The 14,563-nt window shown below is 42.5% G+C and overlaps 1 protein-coding gene across 1 annotated transcript in view; it reads left to right on the top strand.

Moving 5' to 3' along the window:
• Window positions 1-4,003: 4,003 nt before the first annotated feature.
• b4galnt4a (beta-1,4-N-acetyl-galactosaminyl transferase 4a) overlaps window positions 4,004-14,563 on the top strand; it is a 170,375-nt gene continuing 159,815 nt past the window's right edge. Inside the window, exon 1 of the mRNA XM_066668549.1 lies at window positions 4,004-4,503. Within this exon, the coding sequence (XP_066524646.1) occupies window positions 4,362-4,503 (142 nt within the window). The 5' untranslated portion in view covers window positions 4,004-4,361. The remainder of the gene's footprint in view (window positions 4,504-14,563) is intronic.

The following is a 14,563-nucleotide window of genomic DNA, read 5'->3' as shown; positions in this document are numbered from 1 at the left end:
GTCTGTAGAGCTTTACTGACCAGTACCAAATACTGCAGCAACTGATGTGGTTGCATGCATATGGTCCACACCCATCATTACATGAATGAACTGCAACATCAGTCTTTCCATGCCTATATCTGTCTTTATGGATTCTGACAGGGAAAAAAAATAGCATATCATTAAAAGTTTAAAAGACAATTAAATAAAGGCATTTTTACTATTAGACCTTGCAAACAAGATTCATGAAAGAATGATTCTTTATTATTTTGTATTTTTCTTTACATAAAAAATCTCACACATGATAAACCAGTTTATGCTCCAAAGGGTGGCCTTGTGTAAAATCATCTTAGAACAGAAGCTGTGATACATCCAGGCCACAGATAATGGCTGTGTTATAAGGTGAAAAGGATTAACATAATCAGAAGTGCCATTAACATAATCATAGATCTCGGCGGCATGGTGGCGCAGCATGTAGTGTCACAGTCACACAGCTCCAGAATAATGGGGTTGTGGGTTCAAGTCCCGCTCTGGGTGACTCTGCAGGAGTTAGGTGTGTTATCCCTGTGTCTGGGTGGGTTTCCTCCGGGTGCTCCAGTTTACTGGCGGATTGGCGACTCAAAAGTGTCCGTAGGTGTAAATAAATGAGTGTGTTACCCTGTGAAGGACTAGCACGCCCTCCAGGGTGTGTTCCTGCCTCGTGCCTGGTAGGCTCCAGACACACCATGACCCTTCACTGGATAAGCGGTTACAGATAATGGATGAATAATCAAAAGTAAATTTATATATGTTAATAATTACCCTAAATAATAATAATAAAAACACAACACTGGCCTTTAGAAGTATCATTATGTTTCCCTAATTATACAAACTGTGATGTTTAATTTTTTGAATATCAGTTCAGTAAATTCCTAACCCAGAACCTTTTTTATTTTTTTTCTGAATAAACTACTGCTTTGGTCTAAGTATCTAAATATTAGTCATGGACAAATGGAAAAATGGCAATGAAACATCATCAGTGGCTTATCTATAAAACATGTCCTGAAGCTTCTTTATAAATATTAATAACAACTCCACAAAGCCTGCACAATGTGTGCAGTTATCCCCTCTGAATTTTCCTCCGTGTACCCTCAGTTTCTATTCAAATCACGTGTACTTTTTTCTATCATCATTACCACATGGCTTTAGTCATGCGTTATTTTATATGAGGCAGTGCTGTTATTACTGTCAGAGTTAATGCACCCTCTATTAAATAAAGGCAGAATCAAATCATAGGGTTTAGTTAACCGTGGTTGCTTTGAAGCCATCAGAGTGCAACATGCTGCATAAATCCCACCTCGGCTAGTAAAGAGGTATGGTTTATTTCCCACCGGTTTTCCGGAGAGTCACATGTACTCCGCTGAAGACTGACTGTTGATTTGCTGAAGGATAGCCAATCCTCACACAGAAGGCATGGCTTGTCAGAAAACAGGCGTAAAAGTATATTAAAGGTATTTAGCAGACGGTTTAATGTAGTAGGGTTACTCCAAATCTGACTCCAAATAATGCCAGGAGCAAGAGTTGGTTTAGTGCAAATTATTCCGGAATAAAACATTATATTTCGTTCAATAATTTTATAAACATATGTGAATATCTGTACCACTAATACACGCATGCATATGATTCATTGCTCCTGTAAACGGGGGTGGTTTCAAGTGCTGCAATTTTGAGACGAGGAGGTAAGAGCGCAGGGTTTGAGGACTGTCCAATGGCCCACAGTTCTTAACATAGGGAACACATCTTGAACAGAGGCTTAATGTATCACAAAGCTCCGCATTGTGGAATTACTTTGGGCTACTGTGAGTCATTTTACTGATGAACATTCCAAACATCAAAATCATTAAACAAACAAATACATAGTAACAGAAATATATTTGGAATGTACGTCATGACGAGTACAAGAGATAATCCTAGACCAGAAGGGAGGGTTTATCGTAAACATGTATATGGGGGTAATACACGTATATGATACATAGATAGTGGAACGGGGACAAGAAAAATCGATGGAAAATGTCAGAAATATGAGGCTTTAGTAAGAATGATTTACAGAAATGTAACATTGTTTGCGACGTCAAAATGGAACAAGAAGTAGTGTCGCTGTCACACAGCCCCAGGGCGCTGTGGTTGAGCGTTCAAACCCAACCTCAGGTCACTGTGTATGAGAAGTGTCCTCCTCGTGTCTCAGTGGGTTTCCTCCGGGTGCTCTGGTTTCTTCCCACAGTCCAAAATCACACGTTGGTAGTGTGAGTAAATGTGTGAAAGTGTTAATTAGAATAAATGAATGAATAATTGAGGTTGACTAATACCTAAAGCTGTCAAATTCATTAAATATTACGCAGGAGTTCAGCCTATTATGGCAGATTCAGGACTTCTGTAAGCCAATCCTGGAGCAGGAGGCGGGGCCTGTTGGAATACAAATGGGAAAATACACTGAAAGAAGTGCTTTGTTGCCCATATTCTTAACGTGTACAAATAGGCTAGAGTCCAAAAAACACTTCAACTATATTAATTAAAAAGAGGGAATTATAGCTAGTAAATAGTGTCACAGAGCAATTGGACATTGTGAATAAAATTATATTTGATAAGTGCCACATAGCCTATTGTCAGGCTGTATTGTCAAAGGAGCCAAATATAACGCAGGTGTAGCCACTCTCCGCCAATCGTGGCAGGTGCAGGGCTCCTGTGAGCCAATCCTGGAGCAGGAGGCGGAGCTTTAGGAATACGGGTGGGGATTAAAAAACAACACAACAGCAGCGCTAGTAATGTTTTCCTATGGCGCTCCTAATGTGAGTGGACGCGCCCCCTGCAGGTGGAATGAATGAACTTCACATTCCGGCTCCTCCCAAGTTCGGTTGCCCGGCAGCGTCATGGATGCTCTGTCGACGAGCGGAGGAACCGAGAGAGGGACCCAGCGGCGGAGCTCAGCGAAGAGTACAGGGAACCGGAGCGTCCGCAGTAAAGCCTCGTGTCCGAGAACAGCCACGTGAAGCGGGGGAACTGCTGTAGAAGAGCGCCGTGTGTGAGAGAGGGATGCGGAGGGGCGGCGCTTGTGGAGAGATGAATGAAAACACACTGCGCTTGAGCTGAGCCCGCAGCTAACAAACACAGCTATAGCAGCAGCGAGCTTGGTTATTGTTTGTTTTGTGGGAGCATGTTGGACAGGGGGTCTTGAAGAGAGGTGGCGCGTGCGCGTAGGCTGCTCTTTAGGAGCCAGTCTAGGTGCGAAACAAATGGGGTCAAATGCTTACAGGCGGTGCACTTAGCTCTGTATCTATCTCACTCAGTGAGATAGATAAGGAGAGATAGATGTTGACCCAGGGACGAACCTTCCACGCGGGTGACACTTCACCAGACTCACGGTGTCTTAGTGTATTTATATGAATGTGCTTTATATATTTACTTATACGGCTCTAAACCGTGAGTTAGTCACAAAGACGCCTGTGTAATTCGTGGAATGGCATGTGTAAAAGTACAATAGCCTCCACTTTGGTTTAGTGTTTTTGTGCTGCGCTTCCTGAAATACCAGTTACACATAAATTAATTTCTGATTGGTCTCTGGTCAAGGGGTGTCAGTGTCTGTTTTGTTCGAGGAAGCCACGCTTCAAATGCAGCCTGCAGCCCCGTATCGCTGCGTTATGTTATCACAGCGCCACTCATCCCTCACGCGTTGTTGTTACGCGTGATCCTCTGGTCTCGAGCTGTGACTGTCCGCTCAAGTGCTCAGTCGTTATGCGCTATTTTGACTGCGCGTATTATGCCTGATTAGTCCACGGTGGCAGTCCAGTTTAGAGCTCTGTTAGTGTCCGTCCACGCTGTTTAGAGCCAACAGCGCCATGTAGTCGCCTCGAGAGCTGAAAGTGAAGGCGCTGGGTGAAGTTCAAGGTGTGCGCCGGAGCGCAGGAGGGAGGAAGCGAGGGAGGGCGGGGAGGGGGGGTGGGTGATCCCTGAGCTGCGAGCAGAGTAATCGGCCACACTGAGAGCGGATTTGGCAAGATTAGCCACGCGCTGCCGTTCTGTTCGCCTTCCCGCAGCCGCTGAAAGAGGCTCCCGCTCTGCGCGCGTCTTTACGCACGGGTCCCCGGCGCCGCGCACACGAGGGCGCGTCTGCTCTGACTGACCGGGCACTACAATGACTCTGAGCACCGAGAGAGACCCCCGTGTCAGCAGCGCGCGCGTCATACCGTAGTAAAACAGCGCGAGCTTCTGAGATCCTGGACCTGTTGACAGCTTCAGCGCGGGAATGATGCTGTTTCATAGACCAGCCCATGCTCTGCTGGCCGGGCTTTGCGTGTAGGAGCCCCCCTGTGAGCCCCCAGGTGAGCACGCCCTGATCCTCTGTGAGGATGCTGCGCTTCCCGCTGAAGAAAATCAGGAAGCAGTTCAAGCTGCTGCTTCTGCTGGTGCTGCTCACCTTCGCCGTGTGGTTCACGTACCTGCACATCAACCAGGGCAAGGCCATCAAACTCCATTTCAACTACGGCAAAGGTAAGGAGACGTTTGCTGCCAGTGTTTTAAGGCAGTTCTCAACCACAGTTCTGGAACCGGAGCTCTGGTGTTGCACATGTTCGTATTCTTCCTGCTGCCAACACACATAATCACACATCATCTCATTAAGAGGCAGTTTCTGAGCATTAGTGGGTGTTTTTTTCCACACAAACAAAATCATGCTGAGCTGCAGAGAGTACACAGGAGCAGAGATGAAAACCTGTGTTTTGAGCCGTCTAGACCAGATGTCTAACTCTTTCAGCCTCAGCCTCTCAGTAGTGCATTCACTGCTCAAACTTGATTTAACCAATTAATAAATAGCTCTTTGTGATGGTAGCGTGGACTAGCAGGAAATCACCAAAGAGGGTTATGAGATTCTAAACGTTGAAGGCTTGTGTCCAGCACAGTTCTGTATTTTTCTTACTCAAATATAAGCAATATTACATGAGAAGGAGTGCTGTTAAACTGAACAACATCAGCCCAGCTGTGAGTCGGGCATTCAGTCATAGGCATAAGATATTCAGGCTAACTGCTTGACTTTGAGTTTGATATTACTTTTATATACCATTTCTGCAAATGCCATGTATTGTTTATAATAGGACAATTTACATTGAAAAAACATATATATATATATAAGAAACCTAAGACAGATGTAGAAGAATTGCGTGAAGTAAAGGGGACTTTTCAAGCAGCCCTTTATCCTGTACTTTATGTAGGTCTACATTACCACAGAACACAGATCATACATCCATCCATTATCTGTAACCGCTTATCCAATTTAGGGTCGCGGGGGGTCCAGAGCCTACCTGGAATCATCAGGCGCAAGGCGGGAATACACCCTGGAGGGGGCGCCAGTCCTTCACAGGGCAACACAGACACACACACATTCACTCACACCTATGGACACTTTCGAGTCACCAATCCACCTGCAACGTGTGTTTTTGGACTGTGGGAGGAAACCGGAGTACCCGGAGGAAACCCACGCGGACACGGGGAGAACACACCAACTCCTCACAGACAGTCACCCGGAGCAGGAATCGAACCCACAACCTCCAGGCCCCTGGAGCTGTGTGACTGCAACACTACCTGCTGCGCCACCGTGCCGCCCAACACAGATCATCAGATATGGAAAGCCCAGGAGAAAACCTCAATTGTCAGCATGTACACATGCATCACTGCTTCACAGAAAACTAATGCGACCATAATATGAAAGAAACAACATGTTTTGATTGCACTAGTACGTTAAATTTGAGGGAAGTGTGAAGTCTGTTTGTTGTGATCTGCCCCTCTGAAGTCTGAGATCATGGGGTATATTGAGTTATTTTTTAAATTTGTGATGCATCTTATATCGATAGCTACCAATTCAGAGTTGGCTTTTTACACAGGATGTAAAGGGCTGTGTTGTTTGATCTGTATGTGTTTTTCCATCAAATCCCCAGAGAACATTTCTGGATAGATTTGTTGCAGTATTGCATTGGATTTCTTATTTGTTTCCTCAGATATCTGATCTATTTCTGCTGATATCAGCCTGTCACCGATATCTGGTATCAGAAGTTTCCATCTCTACTCCTCAGTGTTTAGAAAGTGTCTGAACAGGGAATTCAGTGAGTTGTACTGGAGTTGATGACCCCTGCAGGTCAGAGGTTCCTAGGACCAGGACTGTGAAACATTGATCTTCCACAGTTGGGCCCATCTGTGGTCTTGAAGGCCTGCCCTGCACTGACACACCTGATTCAACTAATCCATGAATGGCCAGATTTAGGTGTGTGTAAGGAAAGCACCAGCCTCCTGCAATCCAACCCTCCGGACTCCAGCTGGGCACCGCTGCCATGCTTTGCATTTGGGATCTGAACACTCACAAAGAATGATTTGTTTGTCTGAGTTTTGACTCTGTATCCCAGTTTTGAGTTCCGCTCTCAAGTTGTGTTGTCTTCTTTAATGTTCCAGTTGTGCCTTTTCCCCATATACGTTCAGACAAGACGAAACAAAGCGTGCAAAAGCATTTCCACACAAATTAGCAATATGTTTTCGCTGCATTTGTCATGGGATAGGAACGAATGCAATGTGAAATAAGAGAAGGATGGAGCTCATTAATGATTAAGGACTAGATCATGAGTACTGATGCTGGGGTCTTGCTGTGATGTCAAATGTAAGCAAATCCATCAAACAGCATTGTAATTATTTTCTACCAGTCATTTGACGTTATTTCAGAATGTATGGCTTACTATAGCCTGCAGCATTAGTTGAATTACAGGGCAAAATTTGTGGCTGCTGAGGTTTGTTAATTTATCTGCTGGAAAAAAGAGTGGGTCTAAGAAAAGAATCTGTCAGTGTTTCTTATAATTGAACATGATTTAATGCAGTAAAGAAGCTTTCAGCAAGTCAGTGAATGCAATAAGAAGTGTCCAGTGAGTCAGTTCTGTGTCATTGCATCATACTCTATTTCTGCTGGAAGAAGCTTTCTACATGTTGAGGTACTACTGTGTGCAATATAGCATAATGTCCCAGCTGATAGGTACGTGACTGGCACAGTGAAGACTGGACTGCATTTTGCCTGCAGTAAAGAATATTTGCTGAGAGACTGAGTCAATACTGAGCTAAAGACTATCTGTTTTTCTCTCTGAGTGAGGTGTGGGGAAGCCTTTCCTGACTTTGCATAGCTGCTTCTAGCACGTACGCTCTCTCTCTCTCTCTCTCTCTCTCTCTCTCTCTCTCTCTCTCTCTCAAACACACACAAAGACAGACTGTCTTCTCTCTCTCTTGTTGTACATTATTAGTGATCTTGTCACAGCTTGTGCTAACCCTTTGTGATTTCAGGTCAGGCTAATTGTTGGCAAGGCAAAATGTTGCATACTGAACAGATCAACACTGTAAAACTGATTAGTGTTTCACTTAGTATCATTTGTGTCTGCATTTCAGTGCTGGAGTAGCACAGACCAAAAAAAAAAAAAAAAAAAATGGATGTTTGCATGTGACAGTATTGCAATATGTTTTAACATTAATTTGCGGATCAGCAGCTCCTACCAACCCACAAACTGTGACCCTGTCAGTTTTGTATGTTATTTTTAAGTCTGAAAACATGGGATAAATCTAGTAGTTCTGGTATTGTGCTGAATCTTATACAAATAAGTGGCACTTCAGAATTGTCCCACCTTCTTGTTCCAGTCTCTCCAGTCACAGCACGCGACCCATGTTTATGAAACAAACACATTGAGTGTACTTTAATAAGAGTACTGATTAAATGTGGTCAAAACTGAATTAAAAGTGGAACTTAACTGAGCTGTGGCTCATTCTTATTTAAAGGAACAGGCACCAAAACGTGTTGTGCTGGTTTAGATAGGGTAAAAGTACTGTAGTACTGTGTCGTTTGGTCCAAAGCATTTCACAGACATTTCATTTATACCCCAGTGAACTGTGTAAACTTGTGGAGAAATGTATAATAGGGACCATTTACTATGTTTATGTCACGTATCAATGAAGTTGGTAGGGTAGCCAAAATCCACAGCCCCCAAAACTTGAGTTGAGAAAATAAAAAGTACTAGATAAGTGTCCATATGTGTGAGTGAATGTGAGTGTGTGTCACCCTGTGCCCCCTTCAGGGTGTATTCCTGCCTTGCACCCAGTGATTCTGGGTAGGCTCTGGACCCACCACGACCCTTAACTGGATAAGCGGTTACAGACCATGAATGAATGAATGAATTACTATGTACTAATTATCGTATAAAACACATCTCATGTTGCAATACATCTTTATATCTTCAACATCTAGCATAACAGTGAATGGACAACTACTCTTTTATGGAAGTTTTGTGGTCTACAACCAAATGCTAAAGGACTGAAGTGTGTAATGTGTCTAATCACAAAGGAATCAACAGCTAAATATAAAAAAGGAATAATCAATTAGTAGCTTCATATAATAATATAGAAAAGAGTAGGTATATGATACAGTGGGAGGTACCACTTGCAGTACCAAAAATCAACTTAGGTTTAGGATTAGGCCACAGAAGTGCTATTTGCATTAGCATTATTTGCATACAAAAACAGTACCGGGATTACAGCTTTGTGTATAATCACCAGTTCAGCTACTAGAATGAAGGACATCCAGTACCGAATGGCTTCTAAGTTGGAGAAGCATATCTATATTGCTAAAGGGAAAACACACAGAAGGTGAGTGTGCTCTGCTCTTTCCCATGTCAGTTAGCGCAGCGCTATAGGGCAGCCCTGATCCTGAGTGCTTGTCTGACAGTGGCTTTTGTGTGTGTCTCTTATAAAGGATCCTGTTTCTCATTAAGTGCTGCTGAACCCTCTTTCTGTAGTTTGGCTCTTTTCTCTAACTGCCCCAAACTGACCTCAATCATATCCTCAAGACCTCCGCTTCTGGCTGCACTAGCCTTTGAGTGGCCGCCAAATCGCACTCCTCACAAAAGCCGAGAGCCTCTCTTTTTCCCCGCGCTTGCCTGTGGAATCATTCAAGTGCAAATTGCTCCACTAATCTTATATTAGCTCAGAGATGTCTATGGAAAATAAATGTACACCACACCACAGTGTATTGAAATACAAATTAAAAAGCAACCAAGCTTCACACGAGGTGATTTCACTAAGGTTTAATGAGAGATTGTGGCTGCTCCCAAATGCCACATTTCAGTTTTACCCTGAGGCTTTCTATAGCCACCTTATTCCAGTCAGAGTAACAGTGAGGGCTGGGACTTGTGAGGGACAGTATAATGCCGTGTGTTCTAGAAAGCACTACTAACTTATATCAAGCACTCCATGTCAAGGCTGTAGACCCGCTTTTTGAGTATTTAATCTGAAATTAAAATGATTATTTAGGTTGCTTTTCCCCTGCACTGGATCGGTTGAACTCGACTCAGCTCAACTCACTTTTAGTGGGTCACTTTTAGCGGGAACTAGTGCATCAAAAACCTATCTCTAATGGAAACCACATGCTTTGAATGCCACAACAACGTTAGCGGTAAAGTTAGGCGCTGATTACTCGTTGTGTACTCACATGTTGTTTAAGCTTTTTGCACTGAACACGGCTCCGCTCCCCAGGTCTCACAGATTAGTTTTCCTTCTTGTACGTTTTTCATCAGCCACCTACCCAAGGAGCCTCTTCAGAACACCTTGGGGTAATGTTACGAGCTCCTGTTATGAGTCAGATAAAAATAACTGTGAAACTGGCAGTAACTATAGAAATTTTACAAGTGGTGAGTTGAAATGCTGGAGCTTTGCATTTTGTGGTGATTGACAGGTCTCTCTGGCCAATCAGCACTCTGCAGGGTTTACACGTCACGATTTAGTACCTACTAGCTTCCAACCGAGCAGGGTCTAAAACAAAGTACCTGGCTCCAGGGACCAGGCACCAGGTTTGGCCAGTGGAAGAGCAAAAGAGCGGAGATGAGTCGAGTTAAATGGAGTAGGTTCCATGCAGTGGAAAAGCACCATTAAAAAGTTTGTTCTTACTTTGCTGCAGTAATATTCTGTGGAAATCATTTGTAATACATAAAAGAGGGTTTGATGTTACTCAGCCAGTGTATAGTTAACTGCCACTCCACATCATCTCTAAGGTGTTGTTTTATCACTTCAGAGAACACAGTTGTACTGTTCCACTACTTCCAATATATGCAGATACAAGGCAGCTATTTTCTGCTGCTGCTGCAACCCTATGCAATCTCATTTATAGGATTCTATCTATATACAGTACCAGTCAAATATTTCAGCACATCGTCTCATAAGGGCTATTCACTGTATAGAACTGTGTACCAGCCCCTACCTTTGCACAGCCCAAGTGATGGTCTCAAATACATTAAGAAGGTGTGGAGTTCTACAAATTAACTCTTGACAAGGCCACAGCTGTTCACTGAAAACCATTCCAGGTGACGACCTCATGAAGCTGATTGAGAGAACGCTGAGAGTGTGCAAAGCTTTCATCAAAGCAAAAGATGGCTACTTTGAAAAATCTAACGTATGAAACATATTCTGTTTTTTTAACTATTTTTGTTTACTACATAATTCCATATGTGTTCCATCATAGTTTTAATGCCTTCCATATTCATTTACAGTTCCGGGTAGGCTCCGGACCCACCGTGACCCTGAACTGGATAAGCGGTTATAGATAATGAATGAATGGATATTCATTTTCAATGTGGGATATAATAAAAAAACAAAGAAAGCCACTGAATGAGATTATGTTCAGCATTTGACTGGTACTCTATGTGGTAAATTAACTACGATTATAGTTCAGTTTCGTAAAAAAAAAAAACACTCTCCCCAAAGTTTATTTGAGGTGTGAAGTAAAAGAAAAACAGCCAAGCCAAAGGCGTGGGCACATAGGAGGCAGTGTTAGAGTGGCAGGTTGCTTCCATGGAGAGAAGGAGCCTATGGGAAAGGTCATGTGAACGAGTGTGATTTGAGCTCAAAGGCAAGAAAAACATCCCTGCTCTCTTCTTACACAGTGCAGGAGCTGGAAGGTCATGCACACAGAGAACTGCTTCACTGACTATGTGCCATAAAGTGGAAATCCCCGCTTTTTCAAGGGTTGCAATGCATAAACCCAAGCTTTCCTTTTAGCATGAAAGTGCGCATTAATGGAATGCATTTTCAGCACACGCCGTGTCGGAGCGTTAACACGAGCCTTGTGGCCGTCACAATAATAAGCAGCATCATTTACAGCCTCAGTGGATTTCAGTTGAATATGAAGGTTGTGTGCACACATAGTATTCTGATTTCTATAACAGAACCTGTGGGATGCCACATTTTTCCAGCTGCCTTCATTAGAAAACGAAGCAGAATGCAATTTCGCATGTCATTTTCCAGCACAGTCTCCCAAACCAATCCAGTGGCAAAAATCATCAAATTCTCTGCTGTGTCTACAATAGGAGTGCATACAAATGGTGTGGCAGGTAATAATTGAATTCTGTATTCCCCCATGTTGAGTAATTTAGGTTGAACTGAGAAGGAGCCCACCTGTGTATTGCATAATAAAAAAAAAATGTCTACCACCAGCGTGGTGTCTTTGTTAGTGTTTTAACTCTTCTCATAACAGACAGAACGCAGGTCATTCTGTGCAAAGTCCTGTGTTTTGAGCAGAAGAATTTTGTTTCTTTTTTGTCGTATGGATTTACAGGAAAGTAGAGGAGAGTCGAACACAGAAACTGAGATGTACATTTGTATATATGGAGAGACACAAAAATGTTTTAAATTGGGATACTGGAATTTTAATCTGCGTATACAAAATGCATCAATTCATTTCCTTTAATTAATTGCTGTCTAACAGGATGTCACAATGTGCCAGAAAAGGCAAGAGATGTCATTTTTACATGCCTGCTGCAACATCCTCAGTTCTCTGATTGTTAACATACAACATGGTGCCTAAAAATATCACTAACATAAGCACTGTGATTCGGTATTTGAAGAGAAATACTTTTCTTAATGAATATAATTTTTTATCATATTAATCTGATATGAGCAAATTCTATAACCATTTTAAAATATTCAGTTAATCATTTAAACAAATTGTGCATTAAACTTTGCCCTAAAATAGGCAGAATATTCTCTGTAGAAACAGATCCCAAAGTGAGCTTTAATATGCTCAGTTTAAAGTTCTATTGCTGTGAAACAATTCTAAAATTATGTGAAACCGTGCTACTCTCTCTCTCTCTCTCTCTCTCTCTCTCTCTCTCACACACACACACACAGAGTCAGTGTCAGAAAGAGAGACAATAGGAAAGCCTGGGTTCTTCTACCCTTTGGGTTGTTTGTGTTTGTCTGGATCTAGCCACCTTCCAGACACTCTGCTCTATGCAAATGAGTTGTCTGTCTGGCCCACAGCCATTTCCACTCTTGCCTCAGGATCATGCTGGCTTTACCTCTGCCAGACTACTTTCACACCTCCTGCACTGGACTGTTACCACCTGCCATTGTACACAGTGATGATATGGCCATTATAGACCATTACCTTTGATCTTCATCTTAACCCTTTTTCACACTTTTTCTTTCATAAAACAGATAATTCTCTAAATTCTGATTAACAGAGCCATGTTTGAAACCAGGATACACAAGCATATGGCCACTGGTGAACGGGTTGAAAAGGGAAGTGGCAACACATTGCAGAAACTCAACTGGAGTACAGTTATTAATATTAGAACAACAGAATGCTGGATGAATACTGATGTTGCGTGATTAGCTCTCGATCACTCCAGCTCATTCTAAACATATTCATAACTCCAGAGAGAGAACAGTAGGAGCATATCTCATGACCTTAGTCTCATTCTGTTGGCCATGCTTTTTATGGAGATTATACAAGCAGTTTGTGTCGAGTTGAAAGTCTGTTTCAGCGATGGGTACATCTTAAAGTAACAGAATTTAGTAAGGGCTGTCACATTACATTTGGACATATATTATTATAACCATTGGGATAAATTACATCACATTAGGCTTTTCTGTCCATGTTTAATTAGAAGAAGAGCATAATTAGTCTTGTTTAATTGGATTTAGTGCAGCACAGTGAGTGGAACATTGATTAAAAAGCATAGTAATAGGTTTTTATAGAGTTTTATTAATGTAAACATCACTGTGGCAGTATTACTGTTTTCTGTTTCTGCTTCAGAGGAACTAAATAGTGTAATACTTAAAATACATTGTGAAGTTTGTTTTCTGCCTACCTTCCGTTCCTAGCGGCAATGGTTGTGAACTGATTAACAGTAACGTTTAGACTTTGTGATGGAGGAAATTGTAAAATAATAACTACTTGATGAACATTTTTGGGCGGCACGGTGGCGCAGCAGGTAGTGTCGCAGTCACACAGCTCCAGGGACCTGGAGGTTGTGGGTTCGATTCCCGCTCCAGGTGACTGTCTGTGAGGAGTTGGTGTGTTCTCCCCGTGTCCGCGTGGGTTTCCTCCGGGTGCTCTGGTTTCCTCCCACAGTCCAAAAACACACGTTGCAGGTGGATTGGCGACTCGAAAGTGTCCGTAGGTGTGAGTGAATGTGTGTGTGTGTCTGTGTTGCCCGGTGAAGGACTGGCGTCCCCTCCAGGGTGTATTCCCGCCTTGCGCCCGATGATTCCAGGTAGGCTCTGGACCCCCTGCGACCCTAAATTGGATAAGCGGTTACAGATAATGGATGGATGGACATTTTTAAACTGTATATGTAGATCTGTACTCTTACTGATGTTTTATAAGAGCAAAGAGACACACAACTGTGTTTTCACGATTTTACCTTGGATAAAGGGGTTTTATTCCATTTTTGCATGATGTCTGGTAATCACTGCAGCATGTGGCCTCTCATGGCTTATTGCTTTATTTGTCATGATGAAAAATATCTCGAGTTTATATAAAGCCGTGCAGCTGTGTATAGGTGACTGCAGTATGATGCAGCTCTGCTGTCACGAAGCTAATTGCTTTTAGAAGCTTCTGGATTTCAGTGATAGGGCAAGGTGAGCATATGCGAGAATAAAAAATATATCATATGACTAATTATTTTATGCCTCTCAACTGTAAGTAGACACCCCGCAACACACACACACATACGCACAATCATGCCTGAACACACATTGAGAAAGTATTATCTTTCAGTATTCTGGTAGAAAGCTTTTCTGCATTGAAGCTGGGATTATTTTACAGTAAGCAAAGAAGAAGTGAGATCGCAATCAATCATCAAAGAGAGCCTTCCTTCTACTGATCCCTGAATGGGCTTTTGTTGTCATCGTAAGTGAAAAGGTCACCTTTCCATTCTGCTGTCCTCACGCTCGTGGGATGAAAGCATGATTATTCATAGAAGAATGGATACGAGCATTCTGTGAATCTTGCCATTGTGAAGAGTTTAATTATCATTAAACTCATTGTGAGAGAGTGATTTGCTGCACTCAGGTAGACAGCACATCCTCCCCCACATCCACACACACAATTAGGCAAACAAATGTTATAAATAGGAGTGTAAATCCCTGACCTAAATACAGTTTTATTGCAGCCCTTTAGCATCTTCACCACTATTTGATGCTATTGTTGTTGAGTGGATATTTGAATATGTGGAATATTACGATAAACACAATTATATTTTTA

The sequence above is a fragment of the Hoplias malabaricus genome, chromosome 4, assembly GCF_029633855.1.
Source record: "Hoplias malabaricus isolate fHopMal1 chromosome 4, fHopMal1.hap1, whole genome shotgun sequence".
In the NCBI taxonomy this organism is placed as follows: Eukaryota; Metazoa; Chordata; class Actinopteri; order Characiformes; family Erythrinidae; genus Hoplias; species Hoplias malabaricus.
Note: the sequence above shows the minus strand (reverse complement) of the source record. Positions and strands in the feature narration are given on the sequence as shown.